Source organism: Eumetopias jubatus, unplaced genomic scaffold (genome assembly GCF_037043125.1).
Source record: "Eumetopias jubatus isolate StellerSeaLion01/CBP00866 unplaced genomic scaffold, mEumJub1_p1.0 scaffold_8, whole genome shotgun sequence".
Classification (NCBI taxonomy): domain Eukaryota; kingdom Metazoa; phylum Chordata; class Mammalia; order Carnivora; family Otariidae; genus Eumetopias; species Eumetopias jubatus.
In genome coordinates, this window is record NW_028274814.1 from 105,186,833 (window position 1) to 105,213,761 (window position 26,929).

At 33.4% G+C, this 26,929-nt stretch overlaps 1 protein-coding gene across 9 annotated transcripts in view; it reads right to left on the reverse strand.

Annotated features, from left to right (window-relative positions):
• The window catches only part of PPFIA2 (PPFI scaffold protein A2), a 462,519-nt gene that overhangs the window by 76,249 nt on the left and 359,341 nt on the right, over positions 1–26,929 (reverse strand). For 7 of the 9 annotated variants that reach the window (XM_088025652.1, XM_028105432.1, XM_088025651.1 and 4 more), the window contains 7 exons: positions 21,502–21,585; positions 21,123–21,254; positions 19,526–19,588; positions 15,350–15,441; positions 10,595–10,730; positions 8,598–8,818; positions 1,303–1,540 (listed from right to left, as the gene is read on the reverse strand). In XM_088025652.1, coding sequence (XP_087881778.1) covers positions 1,303–1,540; positions 8,598–8,818; positions 10,595–10,730; positions 15,350–15,441; positions 19,526–19,588; positions 21,123–21,254; positions 21,502–21,585 — 966 coding nt within the window. Of the gene's footprint in view, positions 1–1,302; positions 1,541–8,597; positions 8,819–10,594; positions 10,731–15,349; positions 15,442–19,525; positions 19,589–21,122; positions 21,255–21,501; positions 21,586–22,012; positions 22,100–26,929 lie in introns of all 9 variants that reach the window. The other 2 variants (XM_088025649.1, XM_088025648.1) reach the window with 1 other exon arrangement.

Sequence of the window (26,929 nt, forward strand, 5' to 3'; positions counted from 1 at the left end):
TAATTTTTACAATTTATTAGCTATAATACATATTACTGCAACATATTTATTAACGATGTCATTTAGGAAATGAATTAAAATTTTTTGTTCAGATATTTTACACACATACATACACACACATAGATACTGTGACACTTCTTATAGAAGCTTCACAGCCTTCTGACTATATTTAGAAACACTGTATACACTTCATATTCTTCTGTAGTATCATTAATTTCTCCTCCATTTGTTATATTTGTGCTAGTTTTATACTGTATAAAACTATTATTTCACCTATTTGTTTTTAATTAATTTCTATCCCCAAACTCATTTTTAATTAGAATTTTATTATTTTAATAGTAAAGTTTTAATATTCATTACAAAAGCAGAATTTTACCTCCCCAAATAGTTCAGAATATTTAAATCTTCATTACTGTCATTTAAACGTATTTCCAGGTAATCACACACACACACACACAGAAGGGACAGAATAGCACATACTTTTGTGCTGGCAAATTTGAAGAAAAAATCCAGCTCCACTTACTGTGTTGAACATGAGCAATTTACTCATGCTCTCAAACCCCAGTTACCTCTGCTCTCTGTTGAGGTGATGCCCTCAGACTTGCAGATGTTATCATGAGAATTAAGTGGCTAACCATCATAGCACTCAGTAGTCATTCCCATCATTTCTTCCAGAGGTTTCTCTATATTATTTTTAGCAAAGGCATTTTGATTTTCTCTCAGTTATATTCAGGGTACCGCCTAACTTAGGTTTCTAACTATGAATCCCAAATATAAAAATAAATGAAACAAAGAATTAAAGAATAAAGAAGGGTAAAAATGTTGACATGAAATTCTAAAACAAAATTGGGAAATTGTCACTCTTATTTTTGATAGCTCTTCTTATTAAAATTATATTATCTAGATTATAAAATGTTAACATTCTTTGTTGTTTTACTGAAGCAATTATAATATTTTTTTGTGATTTATTGCATTAAAAATAAAATACCCAGTCCCAATTTACTTCAAGATATCACCAGTAAAAATTTACTTAATGGTTTAAGTCATTCAGATAGCTGCTGTGATATTTAGATTGCTGCTCTTCTACTTACCTATTATGTGACCTTAGAAAATTACACCTGTGTAGGCTACATTTGCTTGTCTCATAATGAGATTAATAGTTGCACCTACCACCAAGGGATGTTGTGAAAAAAGAAAAATGATAAAAACCACAGAAGGTCCTTAGAATAAACACCCAATAAGTATCAGCTCATGCACCATTAATCCTAATGGGGACAAATGTTCTCGTGCATATCATCATACCAGTGTCATGACTCCCATCCGATCCATTTCCCTGGCAGGACTCCGAGGGGTGAGCTTTGGCGTTGAGTGTCCACTCGGGGGAGATGAACTGGCCAGTGAAGAAGCTGTAACGGAGGCAGTGATGGAGGTGCCTGGGTGGACTCTTGCTAAATTCAGGCCTTCCAGGCTCACACTAGCCACTCTGTTCTCGATTTCTTCAGCACGTAACTCCGTGGATTCTTTTTCTTCCTGAATTAGCCTGAAAGATACAATTTAATTTGGATCCATTATATGCTGCTAAGATGGTAACTGGAATTCACATAAATAAATAAATAGCTCTGTGAACATTTTATATCAAATCTAATGTTTTCTTTTCTCTAAGGCTATGATATAACTTTCAAAAATTCCAGAGGCTTTCTGGCTGAATATTAGAAAATCCTTCTTTTCAAGTGATATATAACTCCTCCCCACTTTCAGTCTAACCCTCTTTCTATACTACACCTGCTAAAACTTTTTTTTCCACCTGCTAAACCTTTTAAAACCTTGCCTGCCTAGAAAATTTCTGCCACTAATCCTTTTTTTTTTCCTGTCACTCATCCTAATCTTACATTTGAACTGAGGTGCCAATAAATGAGACTTTTAGAAACTCAGATCCCAACAAAGATACTGAATCTTAACTCCCACCTGATGAAACAGTACGACTGACAGAATTTTCAATGAATGGTCATTTATAATTATCATTTGGTCAAATAAAACCCTGAGATTTTTTTTTTAACAATACCTACTTAGCCAAGTCAAATTCAAAAAAGCACCAGGCAGTGTTAATAATATGGAGATGATCTATTTATAGTCAGATAGACACATACATACCTAATAAAAGAAACTGTTTTAGCTGTTGCTATAAATGCTTTTGAGAAAACAAAGCACTATTACTCATTTTTTCTTTAAGGAGAAGCTTCAAGAATATGTAGAAGGAAGGAAGGAAGGAAGGAAGGAAGGAAGGAAAGAAAGAAAGAAAGAAAGAAAGAAAGAAAGAAAGAAAGAAAGAAAGAAAGAAAGAAAGAAAGAAAGAAAGAAAGAAAGGAAGGAAGGAAGGAAGGAAGGAAGGAAGGAAGGAAGGAAGGAAGGAAGGAAGGAAGGAAGGAAAGAAAGAAAGAAAGAAAGGAAGGAAGGAAGGAAGGAAGGAAGGAAGGAAGGAAGGAAGGAGAAAGAAAGAAAGAAAGAAAGAAAAAGAAAGAAAGAAAGAAAGAAAGAAAGAAAGAAAGAAAGAAAGAAAGAAAGAAAGAAAGAAAGAAAGAAAGAACACAAAATAGATTCCCTTTGAAATGTCCTAATGTGTTGGGGAGAGAGTCCCATATAAATCATACAAAAGGATGAAATAATAAATAAGACCATAAAAGTAAGGCACTCAAAACAGTAGCTAACTATAGATGCACAGATTAACTAACAAACAGGACAGTGGCAAATGAAGTAATTTGATCCCTTCCTTTAAGGGAGAATAAGTAAACTGAGGAAACCAGAAAAGAGGAATTTTTTTTTAATGGTTAGAATAGTTTGTGGAAGAAGAAAAATCTTAACCAGAAATAAATTCTAGTTAGTGTTAGCAGTTTTTACGAAGACATTGTCACTGTTTTTATGAAGATGCTTATTTCTTTTTTATAATGTTTTTTAATTTTAATTCTAATATAGTTTAACATACAGTGTTATATTAGTTTTAGGTGTACAATATAGTGATTCAACACTTCCATGCATATTCAGTGCTCATCATGATAAGTGTACCCTTTAATCCCCATCACCTGTTTCACCCATCCCCCTACCCTCTCCCCTCTGGTAACCATCAGTTTGTTCTCTACAGTTAAGAGTCTGTTTCTTGGTTTGCCTCCCTTTTTTCCCTTTGCCCATTTGTTTTGTTTCTTAAATTCCACATATGAGTGAGATCGTATGGTATTTGGCTTTCTCTGACTTACTTCACTTAGCATTACACTCTCTAGCTCCATCCATGTTGTTGTAAATGGCAAGATTTCATTCTTCGTCTTTTTTTTTTTTTGAGAGAGAGAAAAAGAGAGCACACACAGATGCACACACGTGAGTGAGGGGAGGTGAGGGGCAGGGGGGGATTTTTTTTATGTTGTACACCTGCAACATGTGCATTTCTTTTTTTAAAATTTTTTATTTAAATTCAATTTAATTAACATATACTGTATTAGTTTCAGAGGTAGAATTTAGTGATTCATCAGTTGCATATAACACCCAGTGCTCATTAGTTCAAGTGCCCTCCTTAATGCCCATCACCCAGTTACCCCATCCCGTCACCCACCTCTTCTCCAGCAAGAGAATCTTAAGCAGGCTCCATGCAGAGCCTGAGGCAGAGCTCAATCTCACAACCCTAAGATCATGACCTGAGCTGAAATCAAGAGTCAGATACTTAGCCAACTGAGCCATTCAGGTGCCCCAAGTTTTCATTCTATTTTAGGGCTGAATAATTTTCCATTGTATGTATATACCACTTCTTTATCCATTTATCTATCAGTGAACACTTGGGCTGCTTCCATAGTCTGGTTACTGTAAATAATGCTGCAATAAACATAGGGTTGCATGAATCCCTTTGAATTAGTGTTTTGGTATTTTTTGAGTAAATACCTAGTAGTGTGATTACTGGATCTTAGGGCAGTTCTATTTTTTTTTTTTTTTTAAGATTTTACTTATTTGTCAGAGAGAGAGAGAGCCCACAAGCAAGGGGAGAGGCAGGCAAAGGGAGAAGCAGGCTCCCTGCTGAGCAAGGAACCCAAGGTGGGACTCGATTCCAGGATCCTGGGATCATGACCTGAGCCAAAGGCAGACGCTTAAACGACTGAGCCACCCTAGTTGTCTTGGGTGTCTTGGTGTCTCTTGGTGTCTTGGGTAGTTCTCTTTTTAACTTTTTGAGGAACCTCTGCACTGTTTTCCAGAGTGGCTGCACCAGTTTGCATTCCCACCAGCAGTGTAAGAGGATTCTCCTGTCTCCACATCCTCATCAACACATGCTATTTCTTGTGTTTTTGATTTTAGCCATTCTGACAGTTGTGAAGTAGTATCTCATTGTGCTTTTGATTTGCATTTCCCTGATGATTAGTGATGTTGAGCATCTTTTCATGAATCTGTTGGCCATCAGTATGTCTTCTTTGGAAAAATGTCTGTTCATGTCTTTTACCCATTTTAATTGGATTATTTATTTTTGGGGTGTTGAGTTGTATAAATTTTTTATATATTTTGAATATTAACCCTTTATTGGATATGTCATTTGCAAATATCTTCTCCCATTCCATAGGTTACCTTCTAGCTTTGTTGATTGTTTCCTTCATTGTGCAGAAGCTTTTTATTTTGATGTAGTCCCAATAGTTAATTTTTGCTTTTGCTTCCCTTGTCTCAGGAGACATATCTAGAAAAATGTTGCTACGGCTGATGTCAGAAATTACTGTCTATGCTCTCTTCTAGGATTTTTAGAGTTTCATGTCTCACATTTAGATCTTTAATCCATTTTGAATTTGTTTGCGTACAGTATAAGAAAGTGATCCAGTTTCATTCTTTTGCATGTAGCTGTCCAGTTTTCTCAACACTATTTGTTGAAGAGACTGTTTTTTTCCTATTGTATATTCTTTCCTCCTCTAAGATTAATTGACCATATACTTGTGAGTTTTTTTCTGTTTTCTATGATGTCCCATTGATCTATGTGTCTATTTTTATGCCAATACCATACTGTTTTACTAAAGGTTTGTAATATAACTTGAAGTCTGGAATTGTGATATGTTGTTTTTTCTTTTTCAAGATTGCTTTGGCTATTCAGGGTCTATCGTGGTTCCACACAAATTTTACGATTGTTCTAATTTTGTGAAAAATATTATTGGTATTTTGATAGGGATTGCATTAAATTTGTAGATTGTTTTGGGTAGTATAGACATTTTAACAATATTTGTTCTTCTAATCCATGAACATGGAATGTCTTTGCATTTTTTTGTGTTGTTTTTTATTTCTTTCATCAACATTTAATAGTTTTCAGAGTAGAGGTCTTTCACCTCCTTGGTTAAGTTTATGCCTACATATTTCATTATTTTTTTAGTGCATTTGTAAACGGAATTGCTTCATTATTAGTGTAGAGAAATGCAACAGATTTCTGTACATTGATTTTGTATCCTGCCACCTTAATGAATTCATTTATTAATTCTAGTAGTTTTCTGGTGGAGTCTTTAGAGTTTTTTATATACAGTATCATGTCATCTGCAATTAGTGAAAGTATTAGTTCTTCCTTACCAATCTGGACATTTTTTCTTTCTTTTTGTTGTCTAATTGCTATGGCTAGGACTTCCAGTACTATGTTGAATAACAGTGGTGAGAGTGGACATCCTTGTCTTCTTCCTGACCTTAAGGGAAAAGCTCTGTTTTTCATCACTGAGTATGATACTTGTTGTGGGTTTTTCATGTAAAGTCTTTATTATGTTGAGATATTTTCCCTCTAATCTACTTTGTTGAGGGTTTTTATCATGAATGGATATTGTACTTTGTCAAATGCTTTTTTTTCACCTATTGAAACGATCATATGGTTTTTATCCTTTTTCTTATTGATGTGATATATCACATTGATGGATTTGTGGATATTTAACCACCCTTGCATTCTGGGACTAAATCCCACTTGACTGTAGTGAATGATTTTTTTAATGTATTGTTGGATTTGGTTTGCTACTATTTTGTTGAGAATTTTTGCATCTATGTTCATCAGAGATATTGGCCTATAGTTCTCTTTTTTTGTGTGTGATGTCTTTATTTGGTTTTGGTATCAGGGTGATACTGGCCTCATAGAATGATCTGAAAGTTTTCCTTTATCTTATATTTTTTGGAATAGTTTGAAATGAATTGGTATTACCTCTTCTTCAAATGTTCAAATTTTCTATTTCTTCCTGCTTCAGTTTTAGGTTATACATTTCAGGGAATTTATCCATTTCTTCAAGTTTGTCCAATTTGTTGGCATATAATTTTTCATAATATTCTCTTACAATTGTTTGTATTCCTTTGGTGTTGCTTATTATTTCTTCTCTTTCATTTGTGATTTGTTTATATGGGTCTTTATTTTATTTTATGAGTCTAGCTAGATGTTTATCAATTTTGTTGATCTTAATGAACCAACTCCTGGTTTCATTTATCTCTTCTTTAGTTTTTGTTTGTTCATTTATTTTTAGTTTCTCTACCATTTATTTCTGCTCTAACCTTTATTATTTCCTTCCTTCTGCTGGTTTTGCATTTTGTTTGTTATTTTTCTAGCTCCTTTAGGTATATAGTTAGATTGAGATTTTTCTTGCTTCTAGCCTGCATTGTTATAAACTTTCCTCTTAGAACCACTTTTGCTGCATCCCAAAGATTTTGGACCATTGCATTTTCATTTTGATTTGTTTCCATGTAATTTTTTATTTCTTTTTGATTTTTCCATTGACTCATTTTTAAGTTTGAACCCATTCTTTAATCCTCTCCACACCACATTTTAGGTATATGATGTCATATTTTACATCCTTTTATTTTGTGAATCCCTTGACTAATTTTTACAGATATATTCTCTACCTTTAGTTGTGAAATTTGTTCTTCCAGTCTTCAGATCATTTTCTGGGTTATATTCACTTATGTGAGTGTTGTAGTTGTATCCATGGGATGAGATGAGCTTAGAGTCCTCCTACTCCACCATCTTCTCCTGCTGTCCAAGATGCCCATTTCTTTTGAATGTTGCTATATACCTGAATTATATGTAGTTCTTAATTTCTTAAAAATTAGCAACTATATTAAATACATTATTAGGGTCAGCAAGGAAACATATAAAAGGGTACCAACTTAATTAGTCTAGACCAAGATTATAACTGGGCTTTACTACCCTAAGGTAACAAAGTTGAGGTCCTAGAGGGACATGGGTTGTTACTGAGGATGTGTGTATATATTTTCGATGAAAACAAATATCACAGATACATACTTGATTTCAAATCTACTCTGTTAAATCATTAGCTCTGTAGCATCAAAAAATGTCATTCAGTTTGAATTTATGTTCTATATTATTTTTTCTATTTATACTAATCAAATATTTGTGAAACACTTTCTATTTATCAAGAAAAGTGCTAATATCTGGATATAAAAGACAGTGAGCAAAACAAGATATATTTCTTGTTCTTATATAATTTACAATCTAATGAAGGTAAGAAGGACAGTAAAATGAACTGAAGGACAGAGGAAGGGATGGTGGTAAGAGTAAAGAGGGTGAAATGTTATGGGACAATGGTGTGGAATGAGGAGAATGTTCTAGAAGAAAGGAACAGCAACCACAAAAGAGAGAGCAAGGAAGATTCAAAGAACTGGAAGTCACGTATAATGGAACATGGAATCAGGTAGGTGAGAATGTGGAGGAAGGTGGGGCACTGTAGACAATATGGAGTATTTTGTTCTTTATCTTAAGAGCAAGTGAAGGGTTTGAAAAAGGGTTACTTTACCTAAGCACATTCGGTTTTAAAAAAGTCTTCTCTGGTTGCAGTGTTACTTTGGATTAGATGGGAACCCATACACCGTGAGGAAACCAGAAAGAATTATTGTCATCTACATGAGAACCTATTACAATGTGCAAAAGGCTGATGATAGTAGAGAACTGGATAGATGTGAATTGTATTAGGAGGTAAACAGACTTAGCTAGAGCCAGAAAAACAAACAAAAAAACCCACTGTTTGAAATATTAAAAAACTGTTCATCCATTGAGAAAAAACAAGTTAAGCGTAGTTTCCCGATGTTTGAAAGTCTGTAAATCCACCTGACACAGTTAGGTTCTTTACTGGGGTTAGTCAAGTTAATGGTAAGTAAAGACTACTAACATTATTGGGATTTGAGACAGTATTAAGTTAAAAATTGAAATTATCAACATTTCTCAATGTCTGAATTGATAACTTGTACAACTTCAACTCTATAATGTAATCTACTCTTTGGAAACCATCTATTATCCACTGTGGTGATAGTGCAGTTTTTTCATATCTACTATGAAATAATTCAGTCCTAGTTAATTTCACTCTGATGTCTAAATAGTTTTGAGGAGCTGGCTGCATATTAATTGCATGCTATTTAGTACCTTTATGGCAGTGTTAAATGTACCTTAAGAATGTACCTTATTACCACAAATATCATTTAAATAGTAAATTTAAATGTAAAAAGTGCTTTAAAATTCAAAGGTTCCCAGATGATGCCTGTGCTTCTGGTTTAATTATCTCATTTTTAGTATCAAGTTCTTCTAATCCTTTAAAACCATCAGTGATAATTGAACTCACCTGATTTCTTTGTTGATGGCATCCAATTGTTCCTGAAGCATCATGGCTAGAGTCTGGGCATCAGAATGACCACTTGGAGAGAGAAGATCCATTGAACTAAAAATAGTTTCTCTGTCATCATCATCAATATCAGACATTTCTGTGTCACTTTCAAAAGGGTGGCTGCTTAGCACTCCAATTTGCTGAGTTCTAGTCCACTCATGATCCCCAAGAGACTTCACCTGTGTGGTAAATGAGTCATTACCATATGTATCATACTGCTCATTATTAAAGCACTATTCTGAAAAATATCAACAAAAAGCACACATGCTTTATAGTTTACCTAGCAAAAGCAGAAGTTTTTAATAGTATTTTAATAGGAATATTGATGATCAACTTATGCATGATTTCTAGTTCAACCCCAATTCAAGTTAACAATCACTTTGAAGCATCTATGTTTGAAACATTTTTCCTTCTTTCCAAATATAACAATCTCTATTCACTGGTACTGAAGCATTTCCATCTCTTATACTAATTAGTCTTACTTACACTTTCTTATTATAGACTGAGACTGCAAATATTATCATACTAGTTATATAATAATTCTCTCCCCAACATTCATTTACATAGATTCTAACAAAGTATAATTAAAATAATATTGAAAAGTGATTTAATTTCACCTCTACTTCTCTGATCACTTAAATGCTTCATTGATTTTTTAAGCCCAAGGCACACTAGTTTACATGACTATGGTTTTTATTTGATATAATAAATCCCTCATGTGAATGAAAATCTTTTTTTGTAAGTAATCTCTATGCCCCATGTGGGGCTCCAACTCATGACCCCGAGATCAAGAGTTGCATGCTCTACTGACTAAGCCAGCCAGGTGCCCCCAAAGATAATATATCTACTGGTGTTTTTCAGGCTGTTATCTGAGGATAGGAGAGGAAGGGAAGTAAGAGAGAGAGGACCTAGAGTTTTCTGCATTTTAAAAAATTGGTTTTCATTTTTGTGAAGATGTAAAATGATTTTCTGGGAGGGGGACCACATGTAAATACCACAGTATTTATTTAAGATTTGAGCACCTGAATTAGCATTTGTGTTATAAATTTTTTTGGTACCAAGTAGCACTAATTTATTTGTCATATACAAATGAGAAAAGAACTAAGATGGACTTGATTTATTCTTCATTTGTTCACTTCTTATTCATTCATTTAACAGATACTGAATGCCTACTATGAAGGATTAATTTATACATGATACAGGTACCAATTAAAAACCATAGGGTATGAAGGACCTGTATACAAGTAAGGACAATAAGGTTAGATAGTATTCAACACATGAAAGTGGTTGCAGAGAACAGCTTATACTTAGGGCACAAAGGAACTATAGGACTTTTCTATAAAATGCCACTCCCAACTTACAATATACATAGTTTATATGTAGCGAATGAATGAAGATTGGCACTGCAGTTTATCATGAAGAGCTCTCTATAAACACTTTCAGTAGTCTATGTACATTTTCCTCAAAGTTTTATTAAAATAGCAATTATAATTAAAATATTTAATTAATCTTAATTAACAATATGAATACCATTGCATAAGTGCCCAAGCAAACCAAGAGTCCATTTGTTTGGCAATACAGCATAAGGGATAAAAAAGCATGGAATTTGAAACCACACAAATAAAGGTACAAGTTTTGACTCTATCACACTTTGCTGGCTGTATAATGTTGAACACTTAAAACTTCTGAGCTCCAATCTTTTTATGTCTGAAGTTAGCATAAAAATAGAATCAAATTCAAAAGGTTATGTGGATACACACATGGGGAATGCTTAGTTCAACTTCTGGTACATAGCAGTGGTTTTGCATTAGTTATAGTTTTAAAAATATGTCATATGTCATGCTTGAAACTAAAAATGCTAGCAGTTGGAATTCTCTCAGTATTAAAATTCTATTCAAGATGGAGTAAGATATTTACTTAGAATCGTCAAAGACTTGAAATAAAAAAAAATTAACCTTTGCCTCATCTCTTCGCACACCCATGCGGCCTCTCCTGGGTCTTCTTATTACTTTAGTTGTTCTGTAATCAGACTGGCTGTCCACTAGGGATCCAACAGAATACCGCAACTCAGCTGAGGTGTCTAGATGAGTTCTGGAGAAAGGAAAAATACGAAAGACGACCAATCGCAGAAGTTAAACTTCCCAGCAAATCACTATCACCTGCTTAATTGTCAATAAAGAATAAAGCATAAACCCTCAAGAAAAAAGAAAAATTCAAGGAAGAAAACTGATGAATTATCATGATTCTTTGAGGTCTCTTGTGAGGCTTATGTCAGAAATTCCAGTCTCAGGTTCATTCCTGAAAGTGAAGTGAATTTTCTGTTTAGAATAGAAAAAATCTGTTTGTTCATTAATTATCATTTTCAACTGTGGTAGTAAAATTAAGCATGTTAAGATGGACAACCAAGATCCATTGGCTTAAATTCTGGCAATTCTTTTTTGTTGAAGTATTTAGTATACATATCAACATGTTATTTATTGCTGTATCCCTTTATTTTTTTAACAAAATAGGATATACCACCAGATAATTTTTCAGCTTTTGTTAAGACACTGTTTCAAAAAGATAAAGAAAAATCTTTTGATAAGCACATTTGATTCTGAAATCTGCTTAGAGACGAAATAGTTGGAAAATTCCAATAGAAAAATATTATCACACTGGTTTTCAATAAACATGATAATAAAGTACACTGTCATCAAAGTGTAATAAAGGTTTCTCCAGACACATTATTTATATAGAGATTTACAACAAATTCAGTTTATTGCTATAATCATAATAACAGTGACAGCGTGCTGCCCTATAAAATGCTCTATCATCAGGACAAAATATGCTTAATGCTGTATTTTCCTCTTGAACTGGGGGTCCTGATGATCTACTATGCTCTTTCTATTATTTCTCTTTGTGGAAAAAGAAAAGGGAAAAACCAAACATTTCCAAATGATAGGCAAGATTAGAAAAGGTTAGGTAAGTTCTAGGTTTTTGCAACAGTAGAAGACACTGACCTAACTGATGCAAATCCTTGTTTTGTCAAATAGAACTTTAGAGCAAATGGACTAAGAAAACATCCCCCAAAGAGGACAGCTGTTCATTTTTATAGCAGTGAACTTGAAATTTAATCAAGCAAACTGGTTTTATTATGGATTAGTCATATATAAAAACTAATGAACCAGGTCATACTCATAAATAGGACCTCTCTCAACTTCTATAACAGGGTCTGTGTTTCATGAAGACAAAGGTCAGATTTTAGTCACCACTGTATGCTTAAGGAGGTATTCCTAGCATATAATAAACACTTGATAAATATCTGGTAAGATAATGAATGAATGAAATTAATTATTATACAGTCTAAACTGTCTACCTCAGAACATTCTAAGTACATTTTTTCTGTCACTGCCTGGGTAATATCTCTATGGTCATCAGAGTGGAGATTCTAAAATTATAACTCATCATTCTAGGAGTATTGTTTTCTCTCTCAACTCCAAGTCATTTATAAAAACGTGAACCAAAACACAGATCTGCTCCTATTGATTCACTGCTTAAAACTCTTCAATGGCCTTACAAGGCCCTCGACAATCTAGAACGCTCCTTCTTATCCCAGCTTCACTTTTAGTTACTATCTGCCTCTTCTCTCTCCAGGCATACAGACTTCCTTTCAATTTCTCGAACGACTCACACTTTCCTCTAATCCTGAGCCTTTGAACATACTGTCCTTTGAACATACTATTTCTGCTGGAAATAGTCGTCACACCTTTATGCGGTTAACATTTTTAAAGTCTCAGATTAAAATTCCCATTGTCTTATATTATTGTAGCCCCTTGTATTCCCTCTATTTCAATTGTCCTCACAGTATCCCTGTATTTCCCATTTGAAACATGTATTCTTCATCACCATTACCACTATATCTCCAATGCAGTTTCTTGCAAGTAGAAAGTGCATAACTGATCTTGAAAGAACAAAAGGCCTGAACCAACATCAACTTTAGAAGAGCCCATTGCTTACACTTCATCTAAAGTAGTTACTGCTCACCTCTCTCCTTTTATTCAACTCCATGAGCTACTTTACTAACAGAAATCAGAGTCAATATTTCCATACATTTCAACTTTTAAATAATTTTTGGTGTACAATATTTTGAGTCACTTGGAGGTCTAAGTTACAATATAGTCACTGGTTCCTTTAGACATGAACCCGTGCAGTTTCCCCACCTGAATCTCTTGCATAGAATCTCACCAAAGGACTTCCATAGATAAATCAAGTCTGAATTTTCTTAAAGAACATTTTTACCCATCTCTATGATTCCTGAATTGTCTTCGACTGTCCTTTCCAATGACCCAGATCCTACCTTTCTTCAGAATTGAGACAAATCAGACCTTCTCCAGCCATTTATTATTCTCAGATGAGATACTAGTAGAGGATATTAGTTACTGATATTCACCAACTTTAGCTCATCTCTTCCTACCTCTCTGCCTTATGATCAATGAAATTCTCATGCATCTTCTGTTTTCTTATTTCTTTTTAAATTGTGCACTCAGAAGCATGGATGTTTGATAAACAATTGCCACTCAATAAATATTGTTATAACATATTATAATTTCACCCCATCAGTTTATAATTGCTGTTCAATAAATATTGTTATCTTATACCACATTATAATTCCATCCCATCAGTTTATCTATCAATAATTCTTATAATACTTTACACTTATGATTTAGTTTACAACCCCCCTTTGATCACTTGTTGCAAAGTAAGCTTGTGAGATAGTCATAAAAATATTATTTTATATACAATTCATGTAAAATACATATGAAATTTGAACTTATTAAGGAAAATAGGCTTTTCAAAATCAAACAGCTAGTAATTGTTTGTCTTAGACCTAGGGATGTCAGTCTTCTTATTCTTGGTCTACCTTTGTTTCTACTATAAGCTGTTGTATCAAAGAAGAATTGTTCTCTATGTACTTCCCAAGCTTCCATGATGATCCCTCATTGTGGATAAGTGTCCTATTATTAGGCTGTCCATGATGACTCACTGCAGTGATGAAATTTTAGACAATACTTCTACAACTCTGTTTTTCTCCCCAGTGATATATATGTATATATTTAATTCCAGTATAATTAGTGTACAGTGTCATATTAGTTTCAGATGTACAATCTAGTGATTCAACAATTCTATATATTACTCAGTGCTCATCACAATAAGTGTACTCTCAATCCCCTTCACCTGTTTCACCCACCCCCCTACCGCCTTTCCCTCTGGTAACCAACAGTTTGTTCTCTATAGTTAAAAGTCTGTTTTTTTGTTTGTCTCTCTCCTCATGCCCCAGGAACCCCCTTTTTTAAATACAACTCTGTACTTCTGAGACCAAAGGTCAAAAAGCTAACAAAATGGCCATTTGGCTCTATTAAAAATATTAAATGTGTTGACTGGATGATGCTCATTCTATGTATTTACTCTGTTGATATTTTTTATCAGCTCTTGCCCTTCATCAACACCATCATTGTCATCATCACCACCTTGTGAATATATACCACTGAATTAAAAAAATAGCTTCAGTTCAGATACACAAATCATAACAAAGCATTTAGACAAATAAACAAGATTTTCTAAATTAAAGACCTACACTTTTAAAAGTTCTTTGGGTGTTTTTGTGCCTGCAGAACTGTGTTTCTTATATTAAACTGAAGGTAGAAATACTCAAAATGCTGAATCTTATTTTTGTTAATACTTTATTACTCTTATTAATACTTACATTAAAGAGGATATAAGCACCTTTTGAATTTTTTTAACTTGGATTTTTCCTCTGAGTATCTGAAAAATGCTTTATTAGATATTCATTCATTCGGTGATATCTATTATGAGTATAATATACCAATGTTTGTTTGTTTATTTGTTTGTTTTAGGTGCTGAGATTATAGTAACCAAAACAAACAAAAATTCCAGCCTCTGTGGAGCTAACATTCTTAGGATAAGTATAAGAGCAAGAAAAATGAACTTCTAAAAGTCTGTGTTATTCAAAAGTTTCAGATAGTTGATATAATTGTGCTGTCAAATAAATGATCAAATAAGTAAATCTTTGTAGGGTTTCTTATTAACCTTAAATAAAAGGCCCTAGCACAAAAGAAAATTATATGTGAATTATCAAGATTGAGCTATCTATCTAGAGAGTAAATAATCATGTCATTGCTTCTTTCTTTCAAGATGAGGTATTGAGTCAATGTAGATGAGTATGGCTAAACGTATTTGTTTTTAAAACATGTATAATTTCTCCTTCACTCTGAATCTGCAATTAATTTAAAAAAAGAGGTAGGTGTTAAGGGACCATAATTAATGATATTTCTTCAGTAACATTAAGCACTGAAAACATTTCTGCATGTAGAGGAAAGAGGTGTTGCTGCTTCCTAGAATGAGATGTAATCTCCTTATATACAGTTCCATTTCTTCATTTAAGACTCTTTTTATGTATTTATAGCTATGTAATTAAATGGAGAATACAAAAGGTAATAATTTAAATTTTTATTGCATATTTGCAGAATAGATTACTAAATTAGAGAATGATTTTTGAATATAGAAACAGTAAATCAGTCAGGAGTGAACATAGGGCAATGCTTGCTGAGCAATAAGAGGTACTTATTTATTTTATTTGAGGCAATATGAAATCATAAAAAATTCATATTGATTTTTGGTGAGCTATAGATAAGATTTTAATTTACTGTTACCTTGATATTGTGGGTTCAATTAAAGAGCCAGTTCTCATTTTCAATTGGTCAAGTTCAGATCTCAGCTTTTCAATTTCTTCTGCTAATCTTTCCTAAAAATCAAAGAAGTTTTACTCAGAAGATATGTAAATGCCAATAATACCAACATTCAATTATGATAAACCAAGCTACCAAGCTTAATGGCTTTTTAAAAATGGAAAACTGATGGATATAGTTTTATTAAAGATAATAATCTTGACAGTAAAATATGCCTAATTTTTCCCTTGTAATGAAATGTGAATAGCAGAAATCAATAAAAAATTATCTATATTGTCTGGCATTCATTAATCCTAAATTTTTGCAAACATATGGGAATCCTAAGATTATGACTAGCTATGTATACATCACTTCAAAATGCAGAGTCATAATCATAGCCAGTTAAAAAATAAAGAAAAGGTCTTATTTATGCAGTAAGTGAAGGACTTTGATTATTCTATAAGCGTTGTAGTACACATGGATGAAGAAAAAGAAGAATGGATTAAAAAGATGAGGAAAAAAATCATTACCTATTATAAGTTAAAATTATCAGTTTGATATTCGTAGAATTATTTGTGCATCTGAAAATTTTCTCAGATTGGTATTACACTTTCAGTTTGTAGATTTTTTAAGATAAGGGTTGTCTTATAGTCCTTAATTAAATGCTTATGTAAGCATTTAATTTTGTTTTCATGATTATAACTTTTATAATGTTATAAAAGTTTAAATGTATCTTTCTGGATTTTCTATTGCTGTTTTATTTCCTGTCCCACCAGCCAATGCTTGACATTTTACTTGAATCATACTTCACTTCTCACTATACATTTTTGTCAGTGTGGCTTTCCCAGTATTTCTCTCATTTGCCCTTTTTATTCTTAGTACCATCATTCTACTTAATACATTTTTTACTTTTTTCCTGCATTATTTCACCAGCTTCCACAGAAGTGGTGCTGTCTTCAATCTCTTCTCTACACAGTCTTCTGCTAGTTGTATCATTTTATTTTTTTAATTAAAAAATTATTTATTTTAGAGAGAGAGAGAGTGAGCATGAGCACGAGGGGGAGAGGGAGAGAGAATCTCAAGCAGACTGCGAGCTAAGTGTGGAGCCAATGTGGGGCCTGATCTCAGGACCCTGAGGTCATGACCTGAGCTAAAACCAAGAGTCAGACGCTTAACTGACTGCGCCACCTAGGTGCCCCTAGTTGTATCATTTTAAAAAACACATATGATCAAATAAATTATTTGCCTAAAATATTCAATGGTTTCTTATTGCATTTATTAATTCTTTTGTTTGTTATTTCCACAAATATGCATAGAGCATCTCTGTTGTGCTACACACTATGATAAAGTAGCAAAATAAAAAATTCCCTGCCCTCACATAATTTATAATCTAGTAAAAAAGATAATAAACAGAGTCTATAGGATGTTGGTAGGAAAAAGAAAATAAAAGGGTCATGGAAGGGCTCTCAAATAAAGTGTTATTTGAGCAAAGACCTAAAGGAAGGGAGTTTAAAAAAATGGGAATGTCTCAGGAAAAGGCATAGCAACTGCAAATGTCCCTTATTGGGAGGGGAGTATATTTGTTGAAGGAGTAGGCAAGGAGGTCACTGTGGCAGAACTGGACAGGTTAAAGAGAAAGACAGATAGGGAATAGATTGAGAAAAGTGTGGTTGTAGGGCTTGGGAAGGGTAGTCCTGAAAGCCTTGTCAACCATTTTGAAGTCTTTGGTTTTTACTCTGAGTGGACACCAAATGACTAGAGAATTTTTGAGTAGAGAGGTGACATGATCATTCTAAGAGCAGTGAAATGGACCATTGAATAAGACTGGGAGGGAGGGAAGAAATAAAATTATTACTGTTCTTCCAAAAATCTAGGCAAGAGAATTGTGGCCTGGATAATAATGGTGTTAGAGAGAATGGCTGGATTTTGGTTATACCTTGATGACAGAACTAACAAATTTGCTATTGGACTGAATGTGGGGTGGGAGATTAAGAAAGGGGTCAAGAATGACTCCAAGGTTAACCTGAGTAAAAGAAAGAGTTGTGATTTACTGAGAAGATGAGAAGATGGCTGCTGGTGGTAGTTTAGACTGGTGGTGCTGGCGTTTGGGGTGGAGGGATTGCCTTGTAATGTTTGAGGTGCCAAAGTGTCCAAATAAAGATACTGAGTTGGCTCTTGAACACATGAACTCTCTCAGCAGAGAGGACCCAGTAGGTGATCTAAATTTGGAAATGCTCAGTTTATAGATGGTATTTAAATCCATGAGATCAGATGAGACTGAACTCAGGGACTGAATATGGAGAAGAAATTCAAAAACCAGTCCTAAGAATTTCATATTTTAGAGATCAACATGATGAAGAGAAACAATAAGAAGAGGTTGAATATACAGGAGATTTTGCCAATGATGGACAGTCAGTTATAGATTATTGAGTCAAAATCTGAGAAGTTATAGGAGATGTAGTTAGGTTGGGAAATATGTTCAGCTGTATGGGATGATATTCAGAAATGAGGTATGACCTGGTATTTGCCTCCTCTAGTTACTAGCATGAACAAGGGTGCAAAGCATGGAATGTTTAGTTCTGCTGGTTGCTTAGGCAGATTGTTGAAGCTACAAGGCTTGGGTAGGTGGTGGGGGAGTGGGTTCTGGGGATCTTGCCAGGAGCACACAGAGCTTTGGATAACATAACATTACATAACAGCATCGAGTCCAGAATCCACAATCTGGTCACAACCTAGTTCTTTAAACACATACCAGTCACAGCAAACTTCTGGTGATTCAGCAAATCAACCATCTTTGTTTTCTTTGTGCTATCACATAGGCTCTGTCTTCTGCCCTACCCCTCTCTATTTGATAAGATCTTATATGCCTTCAAGAACCTGATGAAATGGCAACTCCCCTGTGTAGACTTTCTCAACAACTTCAGAAAGAATTAGATGCTGTCTTCTGGGCACCATATTGTATTGCTATAGCAGACCTCTCTTGCAGGAGATCTTATATACCCTGACTGTGGGACCAACCAGCTTTAAATTAACATCATAATAGTTAACATTCAGTGGGGCTAAATGTACAATTGCTTTTTTTTTTTAATTTTTATTCTCTCATCTTTTCCAGTACTTTCCCTATGCCATACTATTGCCAGATCTTCCCTCTGTCCCTCCCTCCCTTCCCTCCTTTGCTCCCACTCTCTCTCCTTTTTCTTTTGTTCAACACACATGTATAGGTCACTTCTTAAATTAGTGATTTTATGTTATGTTATATGCTTATGCCAAACAAAATGAAATCCGACAAAATTGCTCACAGGAATTTACAGGTTAATGAAGGAGGAAAAGACATATTAGCAATTACAGCTTTTAACATTTCATAATTTAGTCCTTACCTTCCTCTTCTACCATATATCCTACAATAGGAATAACTGATTTTAGCCAAAATTGTTATGCCCATTATTATTTAAGATATCAGACTCCCTACCTCACCCCCTCCCCACACGAAGCACCTGCAATCATGCCACCTGCACTGTATTTGAAAGCTTGCAACATAGTCCTACCATTCCTTAAAATTTTGTCAACTCACACCTTCCTGAAGCCTTCTTTATAGCTGCAACGTATGGTGATCTCTGCCCCCTGTAGCTTTTACTATTTCACTCATTTGACACTTGGCGTCTGCAACTCGCTGTTTTGTCAAAGGTGTGTTCTCTCTCCTCAATTACATTTTTCAGCTACTTTGGAGTTAGGATCATGTTTGCAAATACACAGCATAATTTATTACGCATAATAGATATTTAATGCATCTCTACCAAAATGATAACCTCAAACTAAACACAAATTAGTGCATACATTTTTATTCCATTTGTATAAAGCACAAAAAGTCAAAAGCATTTTTTTTTCTGTTAGAAGTCAAGACAGTGATTATCATTTAGGATAAAAGTAGTAATTGTATGTTAACAAGAGGGAGCTACCATAGTGTCGATTTTTAGTGTGTTTTGTATGTAAAAATTCATCAAGCTCTTTCTATATATGCATACTTTTCTGTATGTATAATATAAAAGTTAAAATTTTTAAAAAGATAACATCCTAAACTTATTTCTTATCAAATTTATTTCATAGCAAAACATTCATCAGTGTAAAATAGAAAAATGGATAAAATGTAAGTTTCCATTATACCTTATCATGTAAAGATTCTTCCAGATTCTTTCTGAAAGCTTCTGATTCTTGAATTAAAACATTCTAAAGAAAATAAAAAAATAAAGAATTAATTAATAAAACAGAAAATAATTAAATATGTAGATTAATTTTTTTATTGCTCAAGAATCTTCTTTGATTCCTTCCTTGGTGTATCTATTTCTTGGTTTCCGTGGAAACCAAATTTAAATAGAATCTTTAAACATGATACCTTAACATTTAGAAAAATACATAATTTAAATGGGAAATGTTATTTTATAACACTTGGATTGACGAAGGGAATAAACATTATCTTTTAAGTTATTTATGTTTTCCTCTTCTCAGTCTTTTAAAATTTGAAATAATAAGGTTACTCTTAAAATGAGAAGAAGTGAGTAACAGTGAAATATTAGCCAAAGGTGTTATAGATAAAGAATTCAGATGAACTCATTTTTATTACCTGAAGAAAAAAATAAAAGATCAGATTATATTTTTGAAAAGTTTAATTTCTGGACTTTGATTTCAAATACAGAATAATTAATTTCTAATAATGGCTAAATTATGAGAGAAATAAAAATGAAATTTTAACTATTTACAAAACTCTTACATCTCATGACATATGAAAATAAGTTGTATCATAGGTATATTTTTTTAAATTTTGTCATGAACATATTACTGTTGTAAAAGCTTTATACTTTTTTATATTTACTACAAAGCATGACTTAAAATAATGTATTCTTTTCTAATTTAATTTTAGTAAAATTAAACTAAGTGTGTAGCAATCGGCAAAATGGTCATGCGTTTGGAATTGAATGGGAAGAAGGCCCGCCTTATCACTTTGTAATGGGTAAATTAATCAGCCTACTTTAACAATTTCATGCAAACATTTTTCCTATGTTGTATGGATCAGGGGAAAATGTCTAGCTTAAGTAATGATGGGTATTCAATCTAAATTTCCAAAATGATTTGTCTACCTGGGTTTTAGCCCCTACCTTTGTTTATACTCTGGAATTGGCAACCAGCTCACATAACTCGTGCTGGTCTGGTGGCTGCCAACTATCAATGAGACATATAAAATTGTGAATGATATTGCACACTGTAAAGAAGCACTTTTTTTTTTTGAAACAATGCCGCTGAAATGATTGCATTCCTAAACTCTGTACTGGGATTAACGCTAGTTCTACTGGTAATATAAATTTACTCACATTTTGGCTTTTAGAGTAGTTGTAGATTTAGTTACTTGAAACATTTGAATAGTTCAATGCAAGGAGACTTCCCACATACCCCAAAATATTGATTTTTGTCTTATCACTCTTTTTTGCACACCAGGTGAAGGATAACTAAAATATTTTCATCACAAAACACATTTTAATGCATTTATCTATATGATTATGCTAATAAGCATTTGTTATTCATTTAAAAAATTTATCTTACACATGTTTACAGAACTACTTGTTCACTTCTAAGAATAAACCACATACACCTAAGGAAAATACATGGATGGTCTGATCAGGGCAGTAAATGCAGCAGGGTATAAAACAACCATGATCATGAGCACACTGCTAAATATTCATGCGAGTCTACTCTCCTGTCATTTTACCTTCTCTTCTAGAGCAGCCATTCTCTCCTTTAAATGTAGCTGTAAGCGCTCATTGGATTCAGTCAGAAGTCTGTCCACAGTATCAGACAATCTTTTGTTGTGCTCCTCATTCATTTTCTCTCTTTGCCTAGCCTTACATTCAAGACAAAATAAATAAACTTGACATAAAAGTCATTTACACAAGTATTTTATATTTTTCTGGCTTTAAAACTGATTTCATTTTATGTCTGGTGTGATTAAATTGGCAGAAACTTTTTTCCTTTTAGATGCAGAAAGCATATTCATAAGATTGTAAATAGAACCCATAATCAAGAAATACAGTCATTTCTTACATGCCCATAAACTGATGATCGAGGGGAGTGGTACTTAATATACATACTCTTTGAAGTTCTTGATTTTTCTCTTCAAGTTGACCTTCTAGATGTCTCATACGTTCTTCAATGTTTCCATGTCTCTCTTCGGCCTGTTGAGAAATATGAAAAATGTACCTGACATGTAAGATTTGGTTAACACTTTTCCTCTAAATAAACTGAAATAAAATGTAAAGCAAGCTACTACCAACCGCAAATGTAATTTTCAAAAAATAAACTTTCTTTAAACAGGCAGCTGAACAGCATTGCTTGAAATGTGTCAGCTACAAAGGCCTGTTACATCCAAGCATCAGCAAAACATTGGACTTATTTATGAGCAATGAAATCAGCCAAATGTAACATGCAGACTGTGCATGGTTTGAACACAAACCTGCCATTGTCCAATCTTAAGCTCCTGAAGCACTGAACTGCACAGATGGTTGATTATCAATAAATAAAAGTAACATAATTTTTATAAATGAAAAGAAAAACTTAGATGGATTCTATTTAGCAATAGAAAGTAAAGTCCAGTAGGACTACCTTCCTACGTATGGAGATCATTTCTTGTAGTTTAGCTTCCATAACATATTGATAATCATCAGATGAGGTAGAAGAGGTTGGATCAGACTAACAAGTCAAGGAAAAGGAGAGGGACAAAATTGAAAAATCAGAACTAAAGACACTGACACTGAACAGAACATAGCACAGAATGCTTAAAAGAAAAATGTGACAACAGATTTAATACTTTAATATGACGGAATTTTATATGAAAAGAGCTACACTGGTATCTGGTGAACATGATGCAGTCAATGGTTATAAATGAAAAACAATGATATGCCCAAATAAAAGGCTACCAACCTAAGGTATGGAAGGTTAGTGATGGCAATGAAAGATTACTACAGAATGAATTAAAGCAACTCTGAAAGAGTCATGTAAAAATTGGAATTCTGGGAAACCAAACACTAGAATATGTCTCTGATAGATTGTTAAAAGTTTTGTATTTTGGCTTGTTTATCATATTACTTAAGAATAATGGAAACAATGTATCTCAGTGTTGAAGTGTATGCTAAGGCAATGACCCGGGTGAAATAAATTTGTAAGAAAATTTATTACAAACCTAACACTGTAGAAATCAAGAAAAAGCTAAGCCAGGGGAAATCATTATTGTGGGTGTTCTCCAGTTTAAGGAGGATTGAGTTTCCTCAGCAACAGCGACAAACTTACAAAATGACTTCTTGTCTCTGAACACACAGTATGACTCTAGGTCTAGAACCTTAGCACCTGTTCTCAGATATAGCCTTAATTTGAAATTTTAAATGAAAGTGATTAAAAGTCCTCAAATTACCAAGATGACAATATACTGTGAGGACAAGAGAACTTATTTAGGAACTCTCCTGAATGACACTAGGAACCACTCCCAAACTGTTTCTGTGTTATTTGTTGCTATGGAAACAAAATAGTGCCCTAACGTGAGCAGGCAGCACGGTGCCTGGGTGAGCTAGTATTTGCCCCGTGCCAGGGTTAGTTACATGTCTTGGAGGTGACGGTCAGGTTACCAAAGACACAGAGTGTTAACACATGTGACACTGCTGATAGCTGAATTGTATTAGTATGTTATGCACAGATTACATGTAAAGTCAAAGCAACATTTTAATCATAATTACAAGTTAAGTAATTATAACATCAAAATTATCCTATGTCAGATCTAGAAGATTGAACTCCAGAGCATATTCTATTATATTTTATAAGTTTATTCTAAAACAGTGAAACTTACTTTATGCAAATATAGGACTATATATAAATATGGCATGCAGTACCTGAAAAGAAATAGTAGCCTATTCATGTATTGGCTCATATGCATATGTACTATTTTATGCAACAAATTCCAACTAATCTACAAAATAAAGTTTTATCATTTAACTGGTGTACTTATACAAATTACAATTCAACATTTACATTTTGTAAGATTTTCCTTTTGATAGTCTTGTTTCATAAATGGGAAAGTAATGAAGAAATAACAAATGACCGATTTCTCTCTCCAAATTTCCAAGCAAAAGAAACACAGAAAGCTACCATAGTTCCCAAATGCCATAAAATGATTTTCTAATATCACTTAAAACCTAGAATTCAAATAAGAATACAGTAAATGGGACAAAATGTTGTTGAAATTAAATAATCTAAATTCATTAAGATATCTGTAATCTTTCAAAAGTACATTTTAACAGGCAGTTGGTGGTATAAAAATTAATCAGGTGACTGATTCAACATAGTCAACGCATGAACATTTCAATTTCCAAAACTGTCTCTTCAAAAGTTTTCATCCTAACTACTGAAAACATACCAAACATTGTGAAAATTCACTTCAGAGACTGAACAAGAATTCTGTCAAGTTTAAATTACTTTGTTACTGTTGGTATTTTTATTGGTACTAAAAATGAATGAAATACCTTATGGAATTCAAGATGAATTATGTCCTTGCTGAGGGAATATGCATTTTAATTAAAGAAGTAAACATCATAAATAAAAAAACTGGGAGCCTAAAGTCTTTATTGGTTAATTTTGTGTATACTTGCCAAAGCCAAATTATACCTTTTATCCATAGCCATTAATCAATACTTCTGACTTTCTAAGCCTTAAATGAGCTTTACCTACCTATCTACAAACACACACATACACAAAACATAATCTTATCAGTCAGAGAATAAATTCAGACATCATTTCTATACAAAAACTGGTATTAATTTTTAACTACTATTGATTTACGTTCATCTTAGCTTTGTGAAGACTGCAGTTTAAGTAATTAATGTAAATACAAGAACAATCTGCTATTTTTTGTATTTCTTGATGGGATATAGAGTTTATCTTGATTTCACTCTTTAATGTGATACAGGAATATTTCAAATGAGCTAAAGTTTTAGAGGCAATTACACATAGAAGTGGCTTTGAGAAAAGCATGAGTATATTTAGAAATGGAAAAGAAATAAAAGTTAAAAGAGGGGAGGACCAAAGAGAAGAAAAAAGAACAGGTAGCAGATAATAAAAGCAGAAAAAAATATATAGGCCAAATAAAATGTCTGAAAATTATTTAGGATGTCATTCATAATATAGGAGAGGGAAGCTTAGCTTCAAGCTAAGCAGAATCTTTTTGCTTTAGTGTCAAAAATATTAAGAAGTAGAAAAAAATTATGATGATCCATAATAGTGATATACTAAAAATGTAACTGACAGTGAAAAAATAAATAAGTAAAGCAGGTTCTAGAGACAGTCCCTAAAGGCCTGTGAACTGAGGAGAAGAAAAAGTGCAAGATCATTATAGCCATAAAACTTGGGAAAACAAATGAAAGAGTAACATTTCAATAAAAATGTTATAAGCAGAGGGAGTGTGTTGAGGATGAAACCTCATCATTGACAAATGTAAATTAAATATACCAATAATCTAGAAACTCTATAGTTGAAATAATGGTGTTTATATTACATAGAGTCAGCCTGAAGAGAAAGTGGTAAAAAAGAGAAGCAGAGTGAAGGATAAAACTCTACCGAAAAAGGAGAAAATCGAAAGGATTCAGATGAAGTGAAATTTTAGCAACATCTTATGAGGTAGAAGTAAACTGAGGAAATTATTTTGGGTACACGAATGAATATATGAATCAAAAATAAATAAATAAGTGAATAAATAAATAAGAGCCCCAGAGAAAAATGGAGGGCAGAAAAGATAAGGCACATATTTCAAGTTATCTCTTTTTAATTTTTTTATTATGTTATGTTAATCACCATACATTACACCATTAGTTTTTGATGTAGTGTTCCATGATTCATTGTTATATTCTAAGTTAAGGAATCTTAGGCATGTATAATTTGAAGCCTTGTAAGTCAAGTATTAATGTTTAATTTTTTTTTAAAGATTTTATTTATTTATTTGATGGAGAGACACAGCGAGAGAGAGGGAACACAAGCAGGGGGGATTGGGAGAGAAAGAAGCAGGCTTCCCGTCGAGCAGGGAGCCCGATGCAGGGCTAGTTCCCAGGACCCTGGGATCACAACCTGAGCCGAAGGCAGATGCTTAATGACTGAGCCTCCCAGGTGCCCCAAGTATTAATGTTTTAAAGTATGTTTCATCCTCAGTCTACAGAGGTTAGTTTGGAGCAATTATTTGGTGAATTTTAAATTGTGTTACTTTGAGAGAGATTCCAGATTTTCTTGTATTTTACTCTGGATAATACTGATGATTATTTTACACTAAAATTTTACAAGAGCTATTTTTATTATTAGCCACTCACCAAGCTCCTGAAAAGAGTTCAATAACTCTTTATAGAAGTTCATGTTCCTCAAATGGAAAGCCTAAGTGTGTGTGTGTGTGTGTGTACATCCACACATGAGTAATTTAAAATGTGCTTTCCAAAAAAATAGAATACTACTACTATATTTGCACATTTTTATATAATTTAGAGACTATTTCTCAAATTAAATGATAAATTTATCTTCATCTTATAAATCACACATCTCTCAAATTGCCAGAAGGGTTTATGGTATGTCTATGACTACAGAAGGATACAGATTGTAACATTACCCTAATCACACTAATATTTTATTCAGCTAGTTATTCCAATACTCTGTAGACAACCAACTATTCCAATACTTCCTAAACCCTGCTCTGCTTTGCAAATGTTTGCCTTTTCACTACCTGATTCATTACCCTATTTTAACCAGGAGGCATCAGTCTACTGTTCCTCTTTAATCATTTACTTTTTCAGGAAAGTAAACATGTGTACCTGCTTTTATATTGCTAATATCAATTGTATTGGATAATCCTGAATGCCAGAATTTGTAACTTGCAGTTCACATATCTATCTTACCCATCTATTATAGTGGGACGGAAAACTTAGCACATAGCAAAGAGTGCATGAATATCTAAAATGTGTGAAAATTTGGGGGCACCTGGGTAGCTCAGTCAGTTAAGTGGCCAGCTCTTGGTTTTGGCTCAGATCATGATCTCATGGTCTTGAGATTGAGCCCCATGTCAGGCTCTATGCTAAACTGAACATGGAGCCTAGGATTCGCTCTCTTCTTCCTGTGCCCCTCACCCCTGCTCTCTCTCTCTCTCAAATAAATAAATAACAATTTTTAAAATGTCTGTACATTTTTGAACTGATATTAAAAGTAAAACATGCTTTTAGTGAGCAAATCTAAACTTGCATTGTAGTGATATAGACATACACTTGGAAGCAATGTCCATTTCCATTTGACTGTGAAAGGTCAGAATAGTCATTTTAACATTATAATGGTTGCAAAATTCTAAAATATGCAGACAATTGCAGACTCTAACAGCCATAACATGGCAGATAATTTTGAACATCCCTCAGATTATTTTTGAATTTAATTGGTTCAGGAGAAATTGTAACTATTAAAATCACCTTCTGACTAATGACTTTAGAATTTAGACTTCTACAAATCTAACCT